The sequence below is a fragment of the Poecile atricapillus genome, chromosome Z, assembly GCF_030490865.1.
Source record: "Poecile atricapillus isolate bPoeAtr1 chromosome Z, bPoeAtr1.hap1, whole genome shotgun sequence".
NCBI classification, from domain to species: Eukaryota; Metazoa; Chordata; class Aves; order Passeriformes; family Paridae; genus Poecile; species Poecile atricapillus.
This window is the reverse complement of record NC_081289.1, coordinates 42,425,368-42,445,666: the sequence shown is the minus strand read 5'-3', so window position 1 is coordinate 42,445,666 and position 20,299 is coordinate 42,425,368. Positions and strand designations below refer to the sequence as shown.

The following is a 20,299-nucleotide window of genomic DNA, read 5'->3' as shown; positions in this document are numbered from 1 at the left end:
TAGTTTTTTCAATAGCCAATATTGAATGTAGACTAATTTATCTATTCCAATATCTCTTGCTATATTGCATATTAATGATATCAAATGGAACTTAAGCTAATGAACAAGATAATTTGAGGCAATTGTCTGCAATAGCAAAACCTGGATGTCCTAGAACTGGAGGTCCATCTCTTCTCTGACTTCTGTGAAATATAAAATCATGATGCTTCTATGTCTGGACTTCTTAGTTCAAGCTATTTCTTTTTCAGCTCTCCTCTCCTCTTTTGCTTTTACTCTGAGTCTTGTCTCCTGGTACATGAAATCTCAACTTTTGCATCTTCATTACAGCCACATGAGTAATTTGTAGCTGAGCTACTACATCAAAAAACCAAAAGAGGTACCAAAATAATTTATCTAGATTTTTTTTTTTAATCTAAAACCTGAGAGTTTGATTTTAGGTCATATGAAATATTGTTTGTGACTACAATGAACATATTTGGTTTTCTGATGCTTATTTAAAGAGCCGTCAGAAATTCAGATGCATAAAAAGTCTGAAGGAAAGGCAGTAGGACAGATAATGAAAACAAGGGTGTCTATGATTTAGTTCTTATTGCCATATGAGAGAAAAAATTTTTGTGACTTTTAGCTTTTTTAATCAGGAGGTTCTTGGATCTGGCAGACTCATTCCCATAAGCATTGATATTTTAATGTATTAAACATTTTCTCTGGAGCAGGAGCTACAACAGACTTGTCCTACCTACCAGTGATAGGTATACACCAGGCTAGAGAGTGGTTTAAGCTCTCTGGTTTCATTTGCTTGCCCACTGAAATTTCCTTGTCCATCAACAGCAAGTTAACATGGTGTTTTCTGCTTTTGCCCTGCTTTTCTCATTTCAACTGTTTTTCCTTTCTTCCCCTGTCTTCTCACACCCCCCACCCCCACCTCTGCCTTAGCCCAGCTGGATTTCACTTTCGTGCACTTTTTGGTTTCCTACCTGGAAGTATTCCACTCTTCCAGCTGTCCCCCACCTTTCCTTTGCCCTCCAGAGGCACCTTTCCACATCTTTCCCTCTTTCTTCACACTCCTGATGCTCTCTCCACCTGATCTTTCTACAGATGTTTGCTTTAAATGGTTTTCTTGATTCTCTCCCAATGTCTCAGTCTCCTTCTGTTGCCACATATTCTTGGAAGCTGTGCTACACAAAACAAAGGTAAGAAAAAGTTACTTTCTAGAGCTAGAGAGGAAGAGAAGTTGTTTAGCTAGAACTACAAGAGAAGAGTTTTTTTTCTGGGGATTCCTGTAACAGGCTTGAAGATCAGACATAACCTTCTCAAATACTCCAGCACTTGAGATAGCAACACCATCAGATGTGGCACCATCCATTTTACAGATACAGCATAAAAGTAACCATTATTTTAGGTTCTCTCAGGTGTAAGTCACATTGATAAGCAGAACAAGACTCTAATGTGCATACCTTTGGCTGCACAGTGCTTTTAAATGGTAATACAACACATGCTTTTCATTTAGAAGATTCTTTATTTTACAATCCAGCTCCCCGATTCACTGCTCATCAACTTTTTCAGCCCATTACTTACACAGCTGCAAAACAGTAGGTGTTCTGGAATCCATGGCTGCATCTCATTTGAGAAACAAAATATGGGCTGTAACTGTGGATAAAGACCCTATTAGACTAAAAAGAAAATGGGCAGTATGAAGAAAACTATCTAATTTCCTTTATTAAACACTGTCCACTACTAGCCTATGAAAACTGCCAGTGTGCTTCTGCAGTAAGGACCAAAGGAGCTGGATACGGGCTGAGAATTCACTCATATCTTAGCTGTCATCTCACCAGGCTTGTCTCCAGACAAAAATGCCACAAAGCTGTGGGCTGTATCAGAGGGTTTGTCACTCAGAATCTGAAAGCAGCATCGAAACTTTGCCTTGATCTGTATTTCAAAGACTAGATCTCATGGATTTCCTTACGCAGTATGTTTACACAGGCACCAAGAATGTTTTTTTCAGTACTAAACTTTAATTTTTCACAGACTGGGATTTCAGGCTCACTGTGCTGGCACACCAAGAAAGTGTATTTCTCATGAAGGACATGCATGTCTGCAGTTTCTGAGGGTAGGTGCAAAGAGCACAGAAATCTCTTTACTGTGATGCCTGTCTTCCCACATCTGAGTAAGAACTGTTCATTGGCAGAAATTACCCAAGTCTCTGCAGTGGATCCACTAACAAATCCAAAAGAAAAGAAAACATAGAATAGAAGAGATTTTTGGGTCTTCCACTACCTCCAGGTATTGTGAAGTAAAAATTTTTTCCTCAGGAAGTTCTTTTGTCTGCAGAGAAATTAACTGAAAAAGATTTACTTCTTAGAAGAGGAGGAATGGCAAAATACCAATAGTTTGGACAAGGTATTTGTACCTGGATCACTTTTTACTCCTACTGAATGTCAATGTCTCAAGTATTTGTGGATGAAGATTGTAATTTGTGCTTCTTTGCCCAAACCAAAATGAATTTTTACAGTAGACAAAACATTAACACACCAGTTGTCTTTAGACACATTATCTGTAGGTTTATTTTTGTGGAGTGGAAAACAGATCAGATTTTTTCTGAAACTTGCCCAGGGAAATGCCCTAATTTTTTTGTTTGTTTATTCTTAAGGGATAAATGCTATGTTTCGTTGGCTGAAGTAACTTGAAATAAATAAATGTCTTGGTTTTGGCATCATAATCCTCCGTAAAACCACTAATCCACCCCAACAAGTTTCATGGAGTGTACTGTATCTCATATTTAAAGGAAGAGCTGCTATAACTTCATTAGAAAAACATCATTTCTTTCAAGACAGTAAGTGTTTCTTTTTGAGGCGCTGCTGCAGCTGCAAACCAGAGAAGAGAAACTCGTAAGGGAACTTACGTGCTTGCTGCAGGTCGATCCCATTCGTCGTCGCTCAGCCCTGCATCATGAAATGGCTGATTCCGTGGTTTGCCTGGGGGGGACAAACTGGCCTGCTTGGGACTCCTCCATTCATAGGCATTGAAGTTGTATCCTGAAGCCTGATACGTGTGTCCTAAAATGATGAATTACTGTTTTACAGCAATGCATATGCTGAAATGATAGGAAAGCACACCTCTGAAGCGGGGTTCTCAAGAACTGTAGAATTTGTCATTGTTACCTTATTTTTTTTCTGTTGGCAGATTATTTAGCCTAGATTATGGCTGGAATTAGGTGTGCTCTAGAGCTTCTTTTGTGAATGTCTGCTGAAAGCAAAATCTTAAATATATCTAACACTGTTCTCTTACCGTTTCTGTCTCAGCTACTTCTGCATTTAGTTCTAGATACTGCCACAATTTATCAATTTCCAATTCGACATCCTAGATTGATCAATAGTGAAATAATCATGGATGTGTTAAATATGTGTTAATATGGTCATATGCAACATGCCCAAAATTAAAGCTAAGTTATTAAGAAAACTGCTTCAGATGTATTGAAAAAAGTTTCCAAAGATGTATTAAAAATCCCACGAATTTGGCTTTTCATGCCCCCTTTTGCTAGGGCTCTGAGAGCTCAGGAAAGGCCTGTCTTACAATCAGCAGACATTCCCAGCACCAATATACACCATCTCTATCACCCATTTCTAAGTGTCTCAAGGCTGTGTAAGTGGCATCAGATGGATTTTATACTTGCAGAGTTTATTTCTGGGTGCTTTTATCATACTAGCAAAGCAGGTATTACTTCAATAGTATTTTAACTGAAACCAGGTGTCATTTGAATTCCAAGTAGGAAGCAGTTTCCAAGTGATGTATCAAGAAGAGCACATGGATCAAGGGGTCACAAGCTGATGCTGATCTAGTAAGCAAAATCCATTATGGTGGAACTGATAATACACATTTTATATGTATATATGTATATATGTGTGTGCATGTATGTATGTACATAAGCACACACACACGCACATATATATATAACATATATATGTAATATACTTCACCTTGATATATTACTTCTTTAGCTCTACAGTTGGTGTTTTTTGATGTGCATATTGGATTAGGAAGTACTGTTTTGTTGATGACTACTATGACTGCTGCTGCCCCTCTAAAGAGGGTAATTTGCTTCCATAAATCACTCTAGACCTGTCTCCCTCAAATGCTGTGTGACTGCAGAGCTGTGAGTGCTTTCCAGCAAACTGGCAGACACTAACACAGTCCCAGATTCTAGGGAAGGTATTGGTTGGGAAGATGTGACTGCTGTGTGGTGAAGGCTCTGGATTAGTAAGGCAGACACATAAGACAAAGGTACAAAATGGGGTATTGATTCAAGGAGAGAAAAGACAGCTCACCAGCATTAAATTGGTAATTAATAGGATAAAGCATTATCTGGTGCTCCAGAAACATCCCCCAAACTCCTCAATTTGCTTTGTCTGTGCATATTGCCAAGAAAGGTTTGGAGAAAAGCCAAACTCAGCTTGATGGGTCAAGACAGATTGAACTTGAATAGAAATGGGGGCCACCACAACACCAAGGGATAAAGCCACAAATCTGTTTGCACTCAGGCTGTTTAGCAGAGGTGCCATGTACCCAGCCAAGTCTGGGCAGATTTTTTCAAGGGAGTTAAAAAAAAATCCTCTTTGAGACACTGGTTCAGCTTTGGCATGGCATCTGAATCATCAGGACTTTGGAAAGCATTCTGGGCCTCAATCCTTTCCACAGCTGAACAATTTGCTCCAAATATCTTCAATTCATCCAGAAAATGAGAATTACCATTCTGGCACTTTTTCAGCAGTACTTCTCCTTAGAACTTAAAAGCATCAGAAGAAAATCTAATATAACTTGTTTTGATAATCTGACCAACACAGTTAAGGACAGGGGTCAAATAAATCCAAATTCTAACTCCAGTGAAAAAATTATTTGAGGTAAGGACCTATATGTCCAAATATCTCCCAGGTAATGGGAATACATGCTTTAATATGGAAAGAAACATTTTTAAAATAATTAAAAAAAACAACTGAAGTTGTGTGTAACTTATTTTTCTTGTTACCAAGAATATTACAAAATGTCTATATCCTTCACTGCCTAAATAAACGTATTACAAACTGAAATTATTTGAAAATCCTACATGAAACAATAGTTACAGAGAGGTGAAAAAAATTATCATTATGGAAGATCACATTTTTAAATAGAATGATTGTTTTTGACAGCTGAGAGTTAGATGTTAATACTGCAGGAAAGAGGAAGAAGCAAAAGATTTACAAATCATAGGCAGTGACTAATGTTGCCCTTCAGCAGTTTATAATAAATCTGTTGTCATTTAAAAATTAATGCATATGGGCATCAAATTCATGAACATCTCCAGAGTGTTCTGCGCCTTGCATTGATCTGTACTTGAAGGATAAACTCATTTAGTTGTGGATGAGCTATGGACCAAGCTATACAGATGTCAGTAAAGCTAACAAAAGCCTGTTAATGTATTGATAAATGCTTTGTAACACATCACATCCTCATGAAAGAATGAATCTGAGGCCAGCCAAGTGCAAGAAATCATGCTGCCTGCCAAGGTGTGTGGTCATAATGAGACAGCAGCACATTATAAAGTGCAGGGTTAAAAGTTAGTACAGATGAAAAGTTCTACTTAGGGCAAAGGAAGGTCAACCATGAAGGCAATAATTCCTGCTTTAAATGTGGATTGTATTTTGACAGTACCTTGATTTCCAAAGCTGGTGTCAATACCAGAGCCATCCCATGACTCCACTGCGCTGTCAACACTTGGGACTGTAGTGGAATAGATGTCCGAGAGCTTGCCAGATTTCTGTGCAGCAGAGCTTTCATCTTCAGCATCGCTCAGTTCACTCACGTGACCCACAGGCACAGAAAATTTCTTGGGACTGGTAGCTGAATAGGATTATATAAAAAGAGGTGTTGATCCTTGCTTTACCACAGTTCTGAGAAACTGGTTTTTACTCCTGACACAAAGCTTTTCCTTGGATGGCCTAAATGCTTGTTAATCTGCAATAACAAATGCATTAACCATCGTGGATGGTACCCTTGGCCACACTCACCATCTGTTTGCTTCTTGATTTTCAAGGTGACAGTTTCTCCTGCCATCTGTAATAAATGAATGGCTTCACTCAAAGGTTTTCCTTTCAGACTGCTACTATTTATTGCTAGAATTCTGTCTCCTATGTGAATTGCCCCAGTCCTACAATAAGAGAGAGAAGTAAAACATTGAGAAGAGAGTGTAAAAGGCAACAAAGGCAATTTCTTGGCATTTTGGAGCACGAAAGTCCCATCTCCCTTTCTTTCTTTTATTTTGCTTTTATTGCTGTGTCACAGAGTAATTCTTTTGTTAGAGACACTTAAAGCAAGTCACCTTTGTTGTAGTGACAATAGCAGAGCTGAGGCATGATGTGGATTTCTGTGTTACTGTGACAGCTGAGATAATCACCTGTGGATGATATTCACTGCAGCCCACCCACTCATGAGCAATCTCAGACAGCTTAGTAAGTCCTAAAATGAGTCAAGTTTCTAAGTTTCACAATATAAAAAAAACAGTGTGAGCAAGCAACCATCTATTTCACAAACCTGGCCTTCAGGATGGGTCAATCAAGAAAAGAAAATATTTTTGTGTAAATGGTTCTGTCTGTGCACAATATCATGTTTTGTGTGCTGTAAGTTCTCTCTGAAACAACCACCAAGGGCACAAGTTTCAGTGACTCAACCAATCTGAGAAATAACAGGTGACAGAAATCCTTATAATTTTCATTATTCTCTATCTGTCACTTACCATGAGGAGCATTTCTCCTCTGATAATGCTTCCTATGGTGTATGTAGGTGCACATACAGATGCAGTGGCAGATGAGAGTATGATAAGTTCAGATAAACTTGGACACATGAAGTGCTTCCTTTACTTATTGTACTATGCAAGGCTATTGGTTTTGAAAGGCTGCTAAAACGTTCCTGTGACCGAGCCGTTTGATTGATTAGGTTTTCCTTGGTGATCCATAATAGGGACCACAGTCCTCTGCCTTGTATACTAATGTACATCCTGCCCATGCTCCTGGAGCTTGGCAGTGATCAAAAAACAACAGCAAAAATATTATAAACTCCAATTTGGAGAATTATAAAGAAATCAATTGCTTATCCATGAAAATTAGGGGTTTCAGGTTAAAAAAACAAACCTCTATCTTGAGAGAAAGAACGTTTAAAAATAATTTGCTTTCCAACTTACCTTTCAGCTAATCCTCCTTTTGTAAGGCTGGAAATGATTATGGGATCAAAGGGCTCTTCAGTACCAGAGATTGTAATTCCAAGGGGCCCGCCATAGCGTTTTAGCTCAACAGTATAAATAATTGCTCCAGAGCTCTCCTGTTCATCTGCAATAAATGCCAAGGGGATGCAATTGGTTTCTTATGAAAGAAGGAATGAAAAAAATAGCATATTCAGTCTAGTGACTGGTAATCAAACAACATTATCAAAAGATCACATTTCAGATACAATTCTGAATCATATTCTACTAGATTATTAAAAAAAATAAATTACCTATTATACAATGTTTTATTGCCAAAACCTGGACACATGTCAACAGAAAAGCTCCCCTCAATCTGTTAAGTCTAAATTTTACTCTCTTTAAAATCTCTAGGTCTGATTTCCTTTCTGATCTTAGATCTGATCTCCTTTTATATTAAACTATAACTTAAGGCTATTTTGTCACAGAGTCACAGACTGATAGAAAAGGATCTCTGGATGCCACCTTGTCCAACCTCCTTGGACAAGCAGGGCCAACTACAGCTGGTTGCCCAGAGTTGTGTCCAGCTGGCTCTTGAATATCTCCACGTGCAGAAACTCCACAACCTCTCTGTACAACCTGTGCCAGTGTTTGGTCACTCTCAAAGTAAAGCAGTGTTTCCTGACACTCTAACAGAACCTCACATGTTTCAGTTTGTGTTCATTGCCTCTGCTCCTGCCGCTGAGGAGAACCTGGCTCTGTCTGCTTTACACCCTCTCTTCAGGTGTTTATACATCCTAAGAGATTCCCCCTTTGAGCCTTCTCCAGGCTGAGAGGTCCTATCTCCCCCAGCCTCTTCTCAGAGGAGAAGGCTCTCCTCTTGACCTTTGTGACCCCTTGCTGGACCTCATCCACTGTGTGTCCGTGTCTGGGGAGCCCACGGACTGGGCCCAGCACTCCAGAAATCTCTCTGCAGTGCTGAGCAGGAGAGAAGGATCACCTCCTCTGACCTGCTGGCCAAGCTCTGCCTCTTGCACACCAGGACGCTGTTCTTATTTGCCACAGCGTCACATTATTACAGAAAAGGCAAGTTACTATTATGGTATAAATACTGATACTCATCTGTTTCTAGAACTGAATGGAAGGTATTTAAAATTAAAGGTAATTTGAAAGTTTTAAACCCAAACTTTCTTAAAAGAATTCTGGGAAAAGTCAAAAGTCATTATAAGATGAGCAGCTGTATTTGTAAAACAGTCCATGTTTTTTATGGACATGTTTTGAGCTTTTTGTAACAGAACCGAAAATATCTTCTGTATACTGAATTATCAACTAAACTGAATTAAGTAAGTCCATTAGATATTATTTCATGAAGTCATTTGCATTATTTTGAAATTTTATCACACCAAACAATTATCAGAACTGGAAAGAGTCCATCACTGAGTAAACTTAAATATAATATATTTCCTTAAACAATACTCAATAGGAATTGCATCAACAAGAAATGTGCTTGTATTTATAAAATGCTCTTTACATATTATGAAAAAAGCCCCAACCACAGCAAGAGAGCAATCAACTGCAGTGTCTTTGAGTTGTGAAGTAATATTTTAAAATTAAAAATGCCAGAATTCTCCCCAAATCAAAATAACAAATTCTTTCTAGCTGATGTTCTGATATTGGTATTCAGCCAGGATGGCTGGTCTGGTGGGCAAATTTTCCTGCATCTGTGGGTAGTGACATTTTGAGCAGTTCAGTGAATGTGGAAAATGTCTAGGATACACATTCCATAAATGTTACTAAAACGAACTACAACAACTTAGAAAATTCAAATGTTACAATTTCTGTTCCTGTAGACAGACAAGCTTAAAAAGGGGAAAAAACCAGACCTACATAACTAGCAAAGGCTCAAAGAGTTTCCCTCTTCTAATACTGAACATGGTACTTTAGGCAGAGCTGGAGGAACACTGATATCTTTGAAGCGACTTTGTTTTTTTCCCAATTTTCAGAAAATTTAGATTTTCACTTCCACACTGTTCTATTTCCTCCTTGCCATCCATGTACAGAAAATGCCACACACAGAGAATCAAAGGAGAGAGGAATTAGTAGTGTTTATTCAGCAAAGAATACTGGGGTTTTTGTGCCTACTTGAGGCATTGCCATCAGTTTTGGTACGATTCACATCACTTTATCTGACGTGCTCTTTCCAGAAGCACCCAGACAGACATCCCTGGAAGCCCCAGTCTGGCACACAGTGGGCTAGCATGTGCACAGCAGCACAGTGGCAGCTTTGCTTGCTTAAAGCATTCATGGAGTAGCCACCACTCAATCCCCTGGGATGGAATGCTGGTGCTGTTTATGCAGCAGTGGCACGGACATGGTGCAAGACTTCAGCTGAAGGGTGAAAGCAACGTGCCAGCTGAAAATGTAATTGCCAGCACTTGCTAAGGGTTGACACAATACTAACACTTCTCTGCTATAAACAGGAAGTGAATAGGAAGTTACTAATTATCAGCAGCCCTTCCACATGGGAATTGGAAGTCTATAGATCTCAGTGAATGACTGGAAAGAAGACTGGTCCATTGTGTCTGTTTTCTGAGTAGCCGTAGGTCAGAAAATTATTGGCAGAATGTTATGCTGAGCAGAATGTTGGAGCTATCCAAAAACAGGGCATACAAGTGGCCTGAATTCACCTGGAAGGTCAGTTCTGCCATGAAAGCAAAGAATGGTGATATTCAAGAAAGGGAGGTAGCCATTAGGTTCATCTGGATTTAAATTTGTCCTCAGTTTGGGAAGCTGGCAAGAAGAAAAGGAAAGAGAAAAATTGCTGGAAACATACCTCCATCTGGGGAGAAGATATAACTGAAGTACTATGGGTCTCACGTTTTTGAGATTTTCTATCTTTCTTTTCTTGTGATGCAATTGTGGGTAATTCTTGGAAACCACATTTAATAACAGTAGATCCTCTGTGCTACAGTGCCTCTGCTCTGCCCACTGGCCTCTTGCTCATCAGAATAACATCTGACCAACACGGTGACAAGGGCAAAGAGCACCTGACATGCATCATGCTGCTGTGGCCTCAGCTGCACGGAGGCTCAGAGGAACACAGCTCTGAGAGCCCTACTCCCCGCCTCACCTTCCTCAACAAAGTGAAAATGCATGCAGTGAAAAATAAAAAGAAGTTTAAATCTTAATCTTATTCTGTGTTTTACAAAACGTTTAGGCTCCATGCCTACGCAGCATCAGGCTTTTATTTTCTCAAGGAATTTATTATTTTCCTCTGTTGAATTTGAGCAGCACATTTCTTCCTTTGTGAGAAGAAAAGACTTTCATAAGTAAATTAATGGCAAATATGCAAAGAATTATTTTAACTGAGATCCACTTTTTGTTACACTTTTGCTACTGTTATGCCACTGTTTCCTAAATATTTTTTCTTTAACATTTCAGCAGACACTCATTTCAAATTTCAAAGAATCTGAAATCTGCTATAATACTTCCATTTATGCTTTGACATTTAGTCAACTATTACAAGAACAATTTGTGTAAGTATTTCTTTTTTTCAGTAGGTTTCTGAGTAACTGTCCAGTTACATTTGAATCTGTTCAGTTACACCAGACATGTCTGGATAAAACACTGTAGTTGTGTGAGAATCTTGATATAGATACATTATGTAACTATAAAACAAGCAACGTGAGAGTGTAAAAGAAAAGTGTGGTATAAGAACCCCACTGAGACTAAAATCTGTACCAGATACCAGATACCATGGTGTGCACGGTAAGAGAGCAAAGATCTTATCTCCTATGGGTGGAGACTGAAATCCACGTTTCAATTACAGCAACAATTTGCACACAGTACTAAATGCAGCTGCCTTTGCTTTGCAATATAATACTAAGAAGATACTTTGTTTGCTTTCAGAATCAATTAGGAGGGAGGAAGAAAAAGGAAGAGTCTTCTAGTGCAATTCTAAACACCACTTCAACAGTTGCACTTAATTTGAAATAATAAAGTGTGGCAGGTTGTGCCTTTTTGCTGTGAGATGGAATAGAGCTGAAGAGAAGTGAATCTCCAGTTCGTGTAACACTGCAATATAAACAGTAGCAGTAATAGTAGTTATAACTGCCTTTCTTTGCTCTACAATCCATAACAGAACTCACTTTATTATCTCCAGGTAGAAATTCTGCTCTTATGAAATCCACAATGGGGAAGACACAAGACTATTAATAGGTGTAGGTGTGGAAAATTAAGGCAGGTTCATTATTCCACTGGGCTGTCAGGCATGGCTCCTCCATCAGATATCCAGCACAGTGTGTAAAGTACTACTTACCTTTGAACATGTGAACAGTCGTACCAAAGTCAAATTTTTAAGTTTATGGACAAAGCATGCACTACACCACTTTGTTGGAGAACTGAAGCCCAGGGATCCATGCTTTGCTAACTATGATTCCAATCTTAAAAGCAGAGAAAATCCCAATACTCTAGTACGAAACAGATCAACTTTATATGGCTGCACCTGAGGGGCAATTGTCTTTTCAGCTAACTGAAGACCTAATTTTGCAGTGCAGCTCCTGTAAGCAATATAGCTAACGAGAAAATTCAACACTTTATATACCATTAAAATTCTTTTTAGGTCATATTTTCTGATTATCATTAGCATAAACCAGACATGTTCAGAAAAAACATTTCACTAAAATTTAAAAGAAATCCCCTTTGCTCTAGAAATCCTGAAAATACACATGAATCTGCAATAGTCATTGCTAATACCGGAATTATCTTCATCTTTGCGGATCTTTAACTTTACAAGGTCCTCACAGTGCTGAAGAATCTGGACAGCATCTTCCATTGAGCAGTTGTCAAGTCGAATATTATCTATTGCCAGCAACTTATCACCCAGTTCGAGTGTCCCAGTTCTGCGAAAAAGTTACATGGAACTCTAGTAACATTAAAAGAAAGGTATCCTAAAAGGTCTAAACATTATTACAGAAACAAGATGGATTTTTAGGACAATTACTTCTTAATATGCCTTCTATTTTCTAACTTTTCACAAAAGCTTTTATTAAAGAAAAGAAAAAAAAGTGCTCTTACAAGCCCTCTCTGTTTAACTTGAATTTGGCTGGTTACACACATAAACAGATTTTTATTGGGAGCTCTAGTGTCTTACCTGTGAGCAACACTTCCTTTCTTGATATCAGAAATAACCAGAGGGTCCCCTGGTTTTCTACTTGATGGAGCTGTAATAAAGAATTTATACAGACATTTAGTTTTGTTTCTAGATATGCAGATGGACTAGTTTTGACCATAAATCTATATTTCATTCTCATTCTTTACTTGTGTCATATTCCTCCCCTACCCCTAAATTACCTGAACTTCAGGTACAAACGAACAGCAGCAGCATATTGGCAAGACTGGATACCCCTCAAAAATGAGAACATTTCAGAATTGAAGTGACTGATACAAAATGAACTTAGCCTGATATGTTTGATTTCTAGGTTAGATCAGGACTGAGCCACGTGAAGATACCACAGTGCAGCTCCAGTGATCTATCATAAAAAGCTGTGTAGCTGTAACACATAAGGAAGACTTTCTTTCTCACAGTCTTCCAGTGTGACTACTACTGATGATCTTTTGCCAGAATAAATCCTGTTGTACTATATTCCTGACCAACAGAGCTGCTCTGGCAATGTATCTAGTGTGGGCTAGTCCACATCCTTTCCACCAACTTCTGTCCCATCCAGTGCTTAAGGCAGAGGTATGAAGGCAGTATGTCCTGGGTGAGAAGGAGGAATCCACTTCCCAATAAAGGAGATGCTGTGGACAGTGGCCACACAGCCCATTGGGCTGAAACACTATTGCCATGTTTGCACAGGTGTAGCTTACATCACACTGATGTTTGCTTCACTGGAACTCACTGCTTCCTCTGAAGCAACCCGTGCCTCTTTCGATGAGTAACCTTGCCCCCCTGTACTGCTGCTGGACCTTAAGAACGGTGAGCTTCTCCCAACTTTGTACTGGGGATACATACTAGGAGCACTGCAATTCCAGACAGTTTAGTAGAACTCCCACCACTCCTCTCCTCACACACTTAGCTCTTTTTGGAAGAATCTGACATTAATGGTCAATTTTTCTATCTGTCCCTCATGGTTAAAAAGATGCTCTGCTCTTCAACGCCAGGCACTGCAACTCTTTACTAACTTGTGCAAAAGTATTTGATAAGTTTCCCTTGGCCAGGAAGTTCGGTCTGCAATTTTGCTTGACCTTTAGTTGCCTAGGAAGCAGTAAAATACACCAGAGGAAGGACTGTTTCTTGAAGTAGCTCTATTGTTTTGGAGGGTTCATCCATTTGCTGATGGATGGCACATGCTGTTCACCTTTGGGAAGAGTATCACCTACAGATGCTCTGTCCAGGAGGTGCTCCACGTGGCGAACACAGACTGACTTTTGGGACTGTTAACAAACAGTGTGCTGATATTAAAACACTGCCATGCGGTATAATGCTCTCAGCTCTCCTGAAAGCACTAATTAGTTTTGCACAGTTATGGTTCCTCAACTGCCCCACACCATTTCTGCTCTCTGTACTGAGCCCTCTGGATTCTTTCATGGAAGCCTTCCATTAGGCTCCCACGCCTGAACTGACAATCACCCAAAAAGCTGCCCATATTGGAGGATCACCTACAAAATCCTGATGTCAGTTACTTTAGCAGCTCATGAATCTTCTCTTTGATGCAAAATGACAGATCTTCACCTACAGCAACCACATGATAAATTAATAATGACATTTCCAACACAGTATGCTAACAGGTCTTGTTAACCTTAGCTGCCCTGGTTGAGACAGCCTTTGAATATCCAAAGGAACTGCTCAAGAACTCAAGAAGAGCCATATTTCAAATGCAATGTCTCAAAAGTCCAGAAGATGAACATACAAGGACTTTGAATAATTTCTATAATTTTTTCTAAAACAGCATGCTCTCAGGAAATGATTATTTTGCAATTTAGAGAACAGCAATTAAATTTTACAAGAGATGTAATTTTCATAGCTTGTTTGTCATACTTTCATGTCATGGGTCAAATATATTACAATTCCATAATTTATTTGAATCCTTTGGATTTGTTTTACCAACTAGTATCTTGTTAAAATTTTAGACTATCACTTTGGTGATTTTTTAGTTCTATGTTTTCACCCTCTGGGTTGCCGTACTCTGAGGTTATATGCTACCCATGCAGACCACGGTTTGAGTCTTGAAATACTTTTTATGAAACTGTCTTACAAAATTTCCAGAACTTATGAAAGATGCCCATTATTGTGGTAAAAGGAGGAGAGGAGGAACCAAAATGAGGGAAAGAGCATAGCTCAAAGAGCAGAGCCACAAAGTACATGTGGATGCAAAGAGTATGGTGCTGCACACAAAGGTATCACAGTTTCAAACTGAGGAAGTGTGAACCAGCAGTATTTTATGAGTTCTCCTGGGCTATTACTCGGTCTGGAGAATGAAAGCCGTTTTGTAGGCACCAAACACAGCCCTGTGTGAAATTAATCCCCCCATGCTGAGAAGCAGATGCACCACACTTCATTTTGTTATTGTTTGATGCTCATGGCATACTTCCTACAAATTATTCAAGTTGTGCTGCAGAAATAAAATCATTCATTTCCTCCTGAACTTTTGTACCTTTTTGCACATTACCTAAGATTACATTGCCTAAGATTGCCATCCAAAAACTGGTGAACAGATACTGTTTCCAGCAAGAAGATTCAGTACTATTATCCTGATTTTACAGATAAGGAAAGGAAACATAGGAAAATTTAGCTCAAAGTATGACAGTTCTCAGTGAGCAATTTGAGATATCCCTGCCTTTATATCTCACAATAGTTTGTAGAATGTAACAGCTTCTATGTCTGAAATACAACTACTGGCATTTTCAGCAACAGCTGCAGATGAGTAGAATTTCTGTGAGTGCAACCCCAGGATCTCAATGTTTCAGCACAAAATCAAGCAGCCACTTATGGAAAATCTCCACCCCCACTCCCAGAATGACTTGTCTCAGCATGAGTCTTTTGCAGAGAAAAGAAAAGCCACCCTAATTTCTCCAGGGTAGCATTAAACCACCTTGACCATGAGATCGCCTCCTTTGTCTTTCTGCAATCCTCCATCTCATTCATTATGCAGTCTCCCTCCTCTTTGTTACACACCGCTGTTTCATCTCTCCCCAGAGAGCAGAGAAACCAGAGTTCCAGTGGGAAAGTAGTATTTGACCAGTTAATATATCCACATGAATTAATGCAAGCTTGAAGTGGCACTGTATGGCTTCAAGTCTGCACTTAAGAATTACTTCTGGTTTTAAGAGGCTGCTAAAAATGAAGCACCTCACCACGCACCCATGTCCAGTCTACTTGTTCAAGTCCTAGCTGCCCCTAATCCTGATCACAGCTCAGTCTCTCCCCTCCTCTGCGGCCTCTGTTACAGCTTTACACTTGTTTTCTGTCCTTGCCCCATTCTGCTCGTCCAATGAAGATCTCATCTTTTCTCCTCCCTGCTCCAGCTGTTATTCTACCCAATGTTCAGCTTTAGTAGAGACCTTAGAGTTTGTATGAACAACTACAAATGGACCAAAGAATGCATAAAGCTGTGCAGGTACTAAATCGAGTGTTGCAGTTAAAAGGCTGCTCTAAAACAAGTTGTTTGTTCTCTCTCTTTAAATTACTGATCCTAGGTCTCCATCCCAGGTCTCTACCCTATTCTACTAAAATTTCCCAGCTACTTGAAAGTAAGTTCAAAAAAGTGTTGTCAGTTCTGTGTATCAGCTGTTCCATTACATTTAAAAACCCCTCAAACAAAGCTCCTTTGTTATTAAACTGCTAACTCAAACAAACCCCCCCACAAAGTGACTTCAACAGATTTTGGGGTGGACATCTCACCCACCACCCAGACAAAATTTACTACTCTCAGTCTGGCTTCAAACTTTGGAGTTTGATCAAGCTCTGAACAAACTGAACAAGCAAAGGAAAATGCTCCCGTGATGGAAGAATACTTTTTATACCAAGTCAGCCCATTTATCCACAATGCTGGTTTACAGCTACTAGATATTTTTAAGAATAGTGTGATTAATAAATAGATGAAGGAGCTTTTTAAAATTACACTGATGCAGCTCTTTTGTTCCTTAAGTATTGGTTCATGTGGAGCAGCTGAGAAATCTGTTGGTATTCTTTTGTCTTGAAAAGAATCGCTTGTAATATTTCAAAATTAAGTAGATCTTGCCAGGTGAAATCACAAAATATACAGAAACATGCTTTAGAAAATAAATTCACATAGTCAATGTATCTGTAGATATTTACAAAGCTTGTTTCTGATGAAATACAAAAACAATAAAGCAGACTACAGTATAGCTGCTAGTCAAAATGACTCAGAGAAACTGATGATAGCTTGGGTGAGATTCTGATATTCTTACCAGCTTTGCAGCTTCTTATTCCTTGAGTAGTCCCACTAGCTTCAGAGAGATTATTTATGAAGCAAGGTGCTGCAGTTCATTACCAGTAAGGATATCAGAATCTTACATAAGAGAGAAAAAAAGAAAAGTAAAGGAAAATGAAAAAAAGAAAAGGAAAGGAAAATAAAAAAGGTATTAACTACAATTACCAGAATCCACTAGTAAGTCATTTTACTGGTCACCATTCAATGTATTTGATAAAAAAATAATTAGTCTATGATAAAGTAGCCAGTTGCCTCAAAACCCTTTAAAAGAGGCTTTTGTATTTAAAAAGAAAGATCTATATTCATTACATGGTCTAAAATCAATGGCAATGGCAAATAAATTGAAACAGCTTTGAGTACTACTAGCACTACTTGTAAGTGTTCTTCTAAGGAATGATTCTGTCATAAAAGCATAATCACATGCACAGGAACATTCCTGTGCTTTATTTGGATGATATAATTTTAAGAACTGAGACTTTCTATTTGTCGCAATCAGGTAACTGGGTGTGAAACTAGTGATATATGAAGTATTAAATATATAGACAAGTGTATTTGCAAAATATGAAATAAAGCTCTTTGTTGAGTGTGTCTGTCATTGGTAAAATTAGACAGATATTGCAGAGATAAGGGATGAATGATAGGACTGCAATGTGTGTATGAAGGCAGCAGCGGCCAAGACCAGTAACTCACATGAACTATTCAAAACTCTGAGCCCTGGCTCAACGTTAACAATGATGCTCATGAGACTTTCTTCTGCCCTGCTTTTAAGGAATTATGCTATCTAAGGTGATTTTTAATTTTTTCTGGTTTTTTTTTCTTGCATTAAGAAATTTGAAACTAAGGAAAGTCTCTTCTCCTATTATTATTAGTCTTGTGTTTCAAAGACCATGAATTAGCTTAATTGTCTTTAGTGCTGCATGTCACCTCAGACATGCCTTCAATACAGCACCTGGTTGTAACTCCATGCAAGCACTCTTGGTGTTCATTACCAAAGAAAACAATTGCAAGAAAGAGAAATAAATTCCTCTCCTAGGATCTCTGACTCCTAACAGCTGACTTAGAAGAACTCCTGGACTTAAAAATAGAGATATGTTTACATGCCAGCCCAATGTGAAGTTGTGTTTCCCATCTGACAAAAAATATCTGTCTTGTCTGTCAGATTAGGTAATTTCCTGCCTTTCTCATATAAATCCCAAGTTAATGGGGGATATGGAAGATAAGAAAGGTGTTTTTCTGTAAGAGGATGAAACAGGTCTCTATCACTTTTAAGAGATCAAGCCCACAAGTGAATAATTCTGATCACCTCCATCCCTCTGCTTACTTAAGACATACCAACTCTGACAAGTTTCCCTTAGTATTTGTTATTTAAAATAAATCACACAGCTTTCTGAAAATATCAGTAATAAATGGCATGCTAATGTGCTAAAGTATCCTGACAGAAATTTCACAAAATGAATATAAAATGCTTATATTCTTCAAATCATACTGCCTTTTTAGGAGTTAATTAGGTAAAACAGAGCAAAACACTGAAAAGCAAGTGTGAAATGCAGCAATTCAAGACTTCTACCAGTTATTAATATAAACCCTTTAAAACCATGTAAATAATTAATCCTAGATAAATTTCATATGCATTGAATACTATTAAAGAGATTATTGTACATAATAGATAATTTAATTTAAATATTAAAGTTACTGCAGTATATTCACAAGAGCAGAGCTAAGACCTACCACATGTTACTCTGATTATATAGGGCAGTGATTTTATAAAGCACCAATTTTTTGAACGAAATTCCAGATCAGTAAGGCATGCAAAGTTTGGAAGAGGAGTGCAAAATACTCAATTCCAAGAATATTAGCTTTCCATTAAAAGCTTATTCCTACAGACAAAAAAAAAGTAGATTTCTGCATTCTAAAAAACAACACAAATCAAATTACTAGGAAGATTATATTTTTTCAGTAACCTTACAAACCTTTATCAATCCTAAGAATAACATTTACATAGAACAGCCTCGCTCTGTGTTTTCTCCTTTCTCAATATTTTCATTTGCACAGACACACGTACATGTATGATTTTGCTTCAAGCATCACATCACATCTTACAGAGTCTAACAGTTACTTATTCAAGTGGGCAACACAAGCAAACAGACCTGCAGGGTCTCCCATTTTTTTCTCAGATGTAATCCTTAGCACTGTGATCCCTGCTGTACCTTTGATTAACCATATTCCACTGTGCTGGATGCACTTGAGAATGCAAGTCAAAGCACAATCTTCCCCCAGAGACATGAATAACTCCAAAGAAAGACTAATAGCCTAAGAAAGGCCAGAGCCATAAAAGAATGTTAATTCTGATGACACCAGATTCTGCAGTGTCAAGCCCATTAACTTTGATATGGATTGTTTTTCCTTCCCTCAAGAGCTGAACTATTATGCCAGAGTTTACCTGATCAAAATCCAGTAACACATTGTGTTAATGTCTCCTCACAAAGTATAGAAACACTTTTAATTTCAAACCACAGCAACAACTAGTTTTTGAGAAACAGACTGATGCAGACCCTTGTGACCTTCTTCAGCAATCTCTGCAATCCCTAGTGAAAGGGGACTTTGCTGTGACCCACACATTCAGGACTGTCCACACGTTCTAGAGACTGAGGATGTATCTGGGTTCTGAAGTAGAAAATAACCCTACACATATGGATCCTCATGTCCTGTGCTCAGTGGGGTTCTGTTCAAGAGTCTGTGAGAGACCACGACAAACTGCTTTAAACTTCACAACTATGGAAATACCTTTGCATGGACCTATTTCTGCTGATTTATTTTTCTTTTGTTTTAAATAAATAATTTAATTAGGAATGAAATATGTCCTAGGCATGAAGGAGTAAGTAAAACATTCAATTTGGCAAACTTCTGGCTTTGTTAACTATTTGAAGGAGAGTATAAATATGTTACAGTAGAGGATTTCAAAAGAGAAAAAGGAATAAAAGAAGCTAGAAAAAGGAAAAAGAAGTTCATACCAAAAACACCCTGAGTCTGCAACTACAAGATCTACTGATATCTACAGATTATCCCATAAACGTGGTCTGAAAAATAAGCACTTTTACTTACAACTTATGGTGATGCCAAGTTCCACATTATGCTTCTTTGGTAGTTTTACATGAAATGTTCCACTGCTTGGTATAACTGATTCTATTAAAAAATATTTTAAATGTTAGATAATTTATAAGGCACAGCAGTTCCATGAGCATGGAACTATACATGTAAATTGATGAAATCACATCAGAGTCATAAGGCAGGGATGAAACACGGGTGCAAAAATGAAGAAGGCATGATTTATAACTCTACTGGTAATTTCACGGTAACTCAATTTTTTTTAAGGTTTAACTGAATTTGTGGAGATTGCATGAGCCAGCAGCCAGCTGAGACTGCAGGTTTTTAGCTCATATGCAAGTTCTGTGAGCACAAGTGAAAATTTTACTGCTGGCAGACAGCTTTTAATTAAAAGGACAGAAGACTGAGTCGTAAGGACTTCCGACCTTTGTTGCTGCAGGACTAACACTTATTTTTAACTGTCTACTAAGGTAATTGCCATGGGTTTAACATCAAGTGGGAAGAAAAGGAATTCAGTGGTGTACATACATAATGT

The 20,299-nt window shown here is 38.4% G+C and overlaps 1 protein-coding gene across 1 annotated transcript in view; it reads right to left on the bottom strand.

The window, feature by feature from the left end:
* Positions 1-20,299, bottom strand: part of LOC131573284 (glutamate receptor-interacting protein 1-like) — a 217,369-nt gene that overhangs the window by 12,899 nt on the left and 184,171 nt on the right. Inside the window, exons 14-20 of the mRNA XM_058827083.1 lie at positions 19,762-19,842; positions 12,357-12,426; positions 11,960-12,105; positions 7,208-7,352; positions 6,030-6,178; positions 5,683-5,871; positions 2,900-3,053 (exon numbers count right to left, since the gene is read on the bottom strand). Of these exons, the coding sequence (XP_058683066.1) occupies positions 2,900-3,053; positions 5,683-5,871; positions 6,030-6,178; positions 7,208-7,352; positions 11,960-12,105; positions 12,357-12,426; positions 19,762-19,842 (934 nt within the window). The remainder of the gene's footprint in view (positions 1-2,899; positions 3,054-5,682; positions 5,872-6,029; positions 6,179-7,207; positions 7,353-11,959; positions 12,106-12,356; positions 12,427-19,761; positions 19,843-20,299) is intronic.